The 6,572-nt window shown below is 37.8% G+C and overlaps 1 protein-coding gene across 1 annotated transcript in view; it reads right to left on the bottom strand.

Annotated features, from left to right (window-relative positions):
* The window catches only part of NMI (N-myc and STAT interactor), a 19,161-nt gene that overhangs the window by 7,866 nt on the left and 4,723 nt on the right, over positions 1-6,572 (bottom strand). Inside the window, exons 4-5 of the mRNA XM_015827255.1 lie at positions 5,872-5,988; positions 4,982-5,144 (exon numbers count right to left, since the gene is read on the bottom strand). Of these exons, the coding sequence (XP_015682741.1) occupies positions 4,982-5,144; positions 5,872-5,988 (280 nt within the window). The remainder of the gene's footprint in view (positions 1-4,981; positions 5,145-5,871; positions 5,989-6,572) is intronic.

Here is a 6,572-nt window from a genome sequence, read left to right as displayed (position 1 = left end):
AGGGCAGGCTTTCAAAGCAATCTCCTTATTTTCCAGGTTGATGATATGGTTATGTTTTCTAATCAGCTGCTGAGCAACTGAAGAACAACATATTAACAGGTTTCCATATTGAACATTGACTAAATAGTTCAACTTCACATTAGACATGTAGTCATATTAATCAACAACTGTGAGCAAAGCCATGGTTTCAACAATATTTTTTTTTTACATGGGATTTTGTTGACGTATTGCTGCTAGTTTTGCATGGTTTCCCAACTCAAACATAATATCACCCCTACAATTACGACACTCTAATGGTCAAAGTTTCTTGCCAAGGAAAACAGGACAACAGATCCCTGAAGGAAGTATTCTCAAAAAGTTTGTGTTTTTCCATTCTTGCATTGTGTACTGATAGATCCAGTAACAACTCAGAATATTCATGATTCAGCATTTGGGGCAAGGTTATTTTTATTGGCATTGACATCTCTCACCACAGCACTGGCTAGTTCACATATTGTGCTATGCAATAATGGGACCTAATTTGGTTTAGTGTTCTGAAGTGTTGTAAGTTATGGTAAGCTGGCCAATAGCCAGCTTTAAGTTCCCTTTTCATTGACTCTCTATTTGGGTCATCATCTGACTTGGGCCAAAATGGTAAGTGTTAACTAGACTTAACATAATCTAAAAAAACAAAGATTTTAATTTTATTTTTTTTAAAAAAGGATCTTGCCGTATGAGTATATATTTTGCCATTTTCCCCCAAACAGTAAATATATTTATTGCTTGTTTTCCTCTTTTAAATTTATATACGATAGTCATATCCGATTGTAAGGCACCTAGTCGTGTGACAATAAGATTGGCAACAAATTAATTAATTTTAAAAATGGAAGAGCAGTTTCTTGACAGAAAAAAAAAGAGTCTTCCTCTTGTTCAAAGCTTGGCATGATGTGTGAACGCAATCATTCCTAGATAATTCACTTTTAGGCAAGCCCTAGCTTATCTGATATGTGAACTCAATCGCAGCTAGTTCATCTACAACAGTGGTTCTCAACCTTTTTAATGCCGCGACCCCAACCGGTCGTAAGTCGAGGATTAAACCGGTCGTAAGTCGAGGACTAAACCAGTTGTACGTTGAGGACTAAACCGGTCTAAGTCGAAGACTACCCAACCGGTCGTAAGTCGAGGACTTTCCCTGCCTGGGAGCGCCGCGCATGCGTGGTTCCGCCCCCTGCACGGGCCAAGGCATAGCTGGCAAGCGGCAGAGACGGAGCAGGCCGACCACCAGCTGGCCCAGCCCAAGGGAGGTAAGGCACCTGCCGGAAAAGGGGGAAAAAATGGCGGACAAAAAAAATGGCGGACAGCCTTGCTTGGCGACCCCCGTGAAATGGTCGATCAACCCCAAATGGGGTCGCGACCCATAGGTTGAGAACCGCTGATCTACAAGAAGGCTGGTAAGAGATCAGGACCTTAAAGAACATCAAATTAAAAATTACCTTCTGTACTGTTTTTACAGTGGGGATGATAAGGTTAGAATTTCAAATATCAAAACGTATTAAGATAAATTCATAATATTTGAATTGATCCTAAAATTTTCTTGTCTAAAAATGAAGAGTTTACTTAACATGACCTCCCTTATTTAAAAAATGAGGAACTATATCATTTAAGTATCATCTGAAGAGCTGTGGTGGCACAGTCTTTAGAACAGAGTATTTAGGCTAACACTGCATTCCCACTGCCAGGAATTCAACCCTGACAGGCTCAAGGTTAACTCAGCCTTCCATCCTTCCGAGGTTGGTAAAATGAGGACCCAGATTGTTGGGGGCAATATGCTGACTCTGTAAGCCACTTAGAGAGGGCTGTAAAATCATTATGCAGCTATATAAGTCTATATAAGTGCTGTTGCTATAATATACACCCCATACCAGATTCTTCTTCAAATCGAATGAGAGCTTCTCCTTGGTTCACTGTGAGTGGGATTTTTGTGGCTAGGTGAAAACGGCAGGAGAAGTTAGTGTAGTCATCTTCATCCTTGGCATCTTCCAGGTGCACAAATCTCATCTTTTTTTTAAGTAGGCATTGTTGAAGCTGAAATTTGAGTAACAATACAGGAGAGGGCAAGTTTTAAGACAAAAGAATGTTAAGTAAACATATTCTTTATCTACTAGTTTCAGTGACCCATAAGACCATAAGGAAGCTTTTGTCAGATACTTTTCCCACCATCTCGCATTTGTCCGAAGATATAACTGACAGAATTTTCATTGCATTGTTTACTCTTTGAGGGATTTGGGGAAGATTAACACAAACAATCTTCTATAAAAAAATCAGCAGGAAATCAGACAGTTACTTGCCAATTTGCTGAATAATTTCAAAAGAGAAACTAGAAGCTACATGTTGTCTCTTAAGGTATCCAAACATGCTTCAAGGTTTAAAAACTTGAATCCTGGATTCATCTGAGGCTGAATAGTTGCACTAGTACAATATATTAGTAAGAAAGTGAAAGCAATTACTGTAATGAAGCAGCAAGTCTATATCTATTTCTTTGGGGAAAAAAGAACTCTAGAATTCAGTGAGATTTCTATAGAGTTTATTAGGTTGTGGATTTATGGAACAAAAATTGTGTAATGGGATAAAATTGCTAAAGATTCTAATTGTTTGTAAACCACAAATTCCCTGGAAGGGAGAGCAAAGGCATTGTTTCTTAAATAAAGGATAAAGAATCACATCCTGCCATTTATGAAGTAAGTATTTTGGAACACCAAACCAACCCTGTTGAATCTCCCACATGCACACCAACGCATTAATGCAAGAGTTTACCGAAAAACTCCGGGTAAGTTCTCCACGTTTCATTTTCTTTGCTGCCAGATTCACCTTAAGGACCTCAATTTCCTTTCTCAGCTTACTATTTTGCTCACATATTAAGGAAAGTTGCTCCTGTGGAATATGAAAAAAAGACATAAACACCTGAGAATTGGTTTATGGATATTTTGAAAAAATACTTTGCAATTTTTTTATTTTGCTAGAGAAGACAAAAATACTAGAGAGAATTTCTCCGAAGATGGGCTCCAGTCCCGGTGTCCGATCTAGATTGGATCCTGCAACATTATCCTGGGACATGTATATTCACCTTCATTCATGACAAAATAACCTTGTTGGAAGTTTTTAATAGGTAAACTTGTAACCACCTCCAGTATTTTACTGAATCTGAATTATCAATATAATACTACGTAATTAAGCCATTGCGCTATTCAATTGAAAGGAAATGCTTTAAGCAGTCCTGTTACCTTGTTATTTTTGTACAATGAAGAGTACCACCCAATGAATACTCATGTGGATGTGCCCCTGTCAGCTGAAGCTATACCCATAGGAACATGCATATGTCAATCTTACTGTTTTTTGACCATGGAACACATTGTCAGTTAATCAAGATTGTATATTGCATTCTTAACATATTTCTTAATAGACATATATTAGACTGACAAACTGAAGGTCTGAACAAAAGCATTTGTATTTTNAGGGCAGGCTTTCAAAGCAATCTCCTTATTTTCCAGGTTGATGATATGGTTATGTTTTCTAATCAGCTGCTGAGCAACTGAAGAACAACATATTAACAGGTTTCCATATTGAACATTGACTAAATAGTTCAACTTCACATTAGACATGTAGTCATATTAATCAACAACTGTGAGCAAAGCCATGGTTTCAACAATATTTGTTTTTTACATGGGATTTTGTTGACGTATTGCTGCTAGTTTTGCATGGTTTCCCAACTCAAACATAATATCACCCCTACAATTACGACACTCTAATGGTCAAAGTTTCTTGCCAAGGAAAACAGGATAACAGATCCCTGAAGGAAGTATTCTCAAAAAGTTTGTGTTTTTCCATTCTTGCATTGTGTACTGATAGATCCAGTAACAACTCAGAATATTCATGATTCAGCATTTGGGGCAAGGTTATTTTTATTGGCATTGACATCTCTCACCACAGCACTGGCTAGTTCACATATTGTGCTATGCAATAATGGGATCTAATTTGGTTTAGTGTTCTGAAGTGTTGTAAGTTATGGTAAGCTGGCCAATAGCCAGCTTTAAGTTCCCTTTTCATTGACTCTCTATTTGGGTCATCATCTGACTTGGGCCAAAATGATAAGTGTTAACTAGACTTAACATAATCTAAAAAACAAAGATTTTAATTTTATTTTTTTTAAAAAAAGGATCTTGCCGTATGAGTATATATTTTGCCATTTTCCCCCAAACAGTAAATATATTTATTGCTTGTTTTCCTCTTTTAAATTTATATACGATAGTCATATCCGATTGTAAGGCACCTAGTCGTGTGATAGTAAGATTGGCAACAAATTAATTAATTTAAAAAATGGAAAAGCAGCTTCTTGACAGAAAAAAAGACTCTTCCTCTTGTTCAAAGCTTGGCATGATGTGTGAACCCAATCATTCATAGATAATTCACTTTTAGGCAAGACCTAGCTTATCTAATGTGAACTCAATCGCAGCTAGTTCATCTACAAGAAGGCTGGTAAGAGATCAGGACCTTAAAGAACATCAAATTAAAAAATTTCCTTCTGTATTGTTTTTACAGTGGGGATGATAAGATTAGAATTTCAAACATCAAAACGTATTAAGATAAATTCATATTTGAATTGATCCTAAAATTTTCTTGTCTGAAAATGAAGAGTTTACTTAACATGACCTCCCTTATTTAAAAAATGAGGAACTGTATCATTTAAGTATCATCTGAAGAGCTGTGGTGGCACAGTCTTTAGAACAGAGTATTTAGGCTAACACTGCATTCCCACTGCCAGGAATTCAACCCTGACAGGCTCAAAGTTAACTCAGCCTTCCATCCTTCCGAGGTTGGTAAAATGAGGACCCAGATTGTTGGGGGCAATATGCTGACTCTGTAAGCCACTTAGAGAGGGCTGTAAAATCACTATGCAGCTATATAAGTCTATATAAGTGCTGTTGCTATAATATACACCCCATACCAGATTCTTCTTCAAATCGAATGAGAGCTTCTCCTTGGTTCACTGTGAGTGGGATTTTTGTGGCTAGGTGAAAACGGCAGGAGAAGTTAGTGTAGTCATCTTCATCCTTGGCATCTTCCAGGTGCACAAATCTCATCTTTTTTTTAAGTAGGCATTGTTGAAGCTGAAATTTGAGTAACAATACAGGAGAGGGCAAGTTTTAAGACAAAAAATGTTAAGTAAACATATTCTTTATATACTAGTTTCAGTGACCCATAAGACCATAAGGAAGCTTTTGTCAGATACTTTTCCCACCATCTCGCATTTGTCTGAAGATATAACTGACAGAATTTTCATTGCATTGTTTACTCTTTGAGGGATTTGGGGAAGATTAACACAAACAATCTTCTATAAAAAAAATCAGCAGGAAATCAGACAGTTACTTGCCAATTTGCTGAATAATTTCAAAAGAGAAACTAGAAGCTACATGTTGTCTCTTAAGGTATCCAAAAATGCTTCAAGGTTTAAAAACTTGAATCCTGGATTCATCTGAGGCTGAATAGTTGCTAGTACAATATATTAGTAAGAAAGTGAAAGCAATTACTGTAATGAAGCAGCAAGTCTATATCTATTTCTTTGGGGAAAAAAGAACTCTAGAATTCAGTGAGATTTCTATAGAGTTTATTAGGTTGTGGATTTATGGAACAAAAATTGTGTAATGGGATAAAATTGCTAAAGATTCTAATTGTTTGTAAACCACAAATTCCCTGGAAGGGAGAGCAAAGGCATTGTTTCTTAAATAAAAGATAAAGAATCACATCCTGCCATTTATGAAGTAAGTATTTTGGAACACCAAACCAACCCTGTTGAATCTCCCACATGCACACCAACGCATTAATGCAAGAGTTTACCGAAAAACTCCGGGTAAGTTCTCCACGTTTCATTTTCTTTGCTGCCAGATTCACCTTAAGGACCTCAATTTCCTTTCTCAGCTTACTATTTTGCTCACATATTAAGGAAAGTTGCTCCTGTGGAATATGAAAAAAGACATAAACACCTGAGAATTGGTTTATGGATATTTTGAAAAAATACTTTGCAATTTTTTTATTTTGCTAGAGAAGACAAAAATACTAGAGAGAATTTCTCCGAAGATGGGCTCCAGTCCTGGTGTCCGATCTAGATTGGATCCTGCAACATTATCCTGGGACATGTATAATTCGCCTTCATTCATGACAAAATAACCTTGCTGGAAGTTTTTAATAGGTAAACTTGTAACCACCTCCAGTATTTTACTGAATCTGAATTATCAATATAATATTACGTAATTAAGCCATTGCGCTATTCATTTGAAAGGAAATGCTTTAAGCAGTCCTGTTACCTTGTTATTTTTGTACAATGAAGAGTACCACCCAATTGTCAAGCCCCACGGGGCTTGCCATTCGCTGGGGGGGGAGACCCGCAACACCCGCAGCAGCCGAGCGCCGCCGCAGCCGCCACAGCCGCCCAGCAGCAGAGGGCCGTAGTAGCCGACACCGCAGCCGCCCGGCTCTCCTCCGACCTCGTCCCAGCCCGCAGGCCGCCGCTTACCTCGTTCGAGCCGCAGAAGCTTCAG

The sequence above is a fragment of the Protobothrops mucrosquamatus genome, unplaced genomic scaffold, assembly GCF_001527695.2.
Source record: "Protobothrops mucrosquamatus isolate PMUCROS unplaced genomic scaffold, P.Mucros_1.0 scaffold3576, whole genome shotgun sequence".
NCBI lineage: Eukaryota > Metazoa > Chordata > Lepidosauria > Squamata > Viperidae > Protobothrops > Protobothrops mucrosquamatus.
The sequence above is the reverse complement of the archived record's forward strand: the minus strand, read 5'-3'. Positions and strand labels throughout refer to the sequence as shown.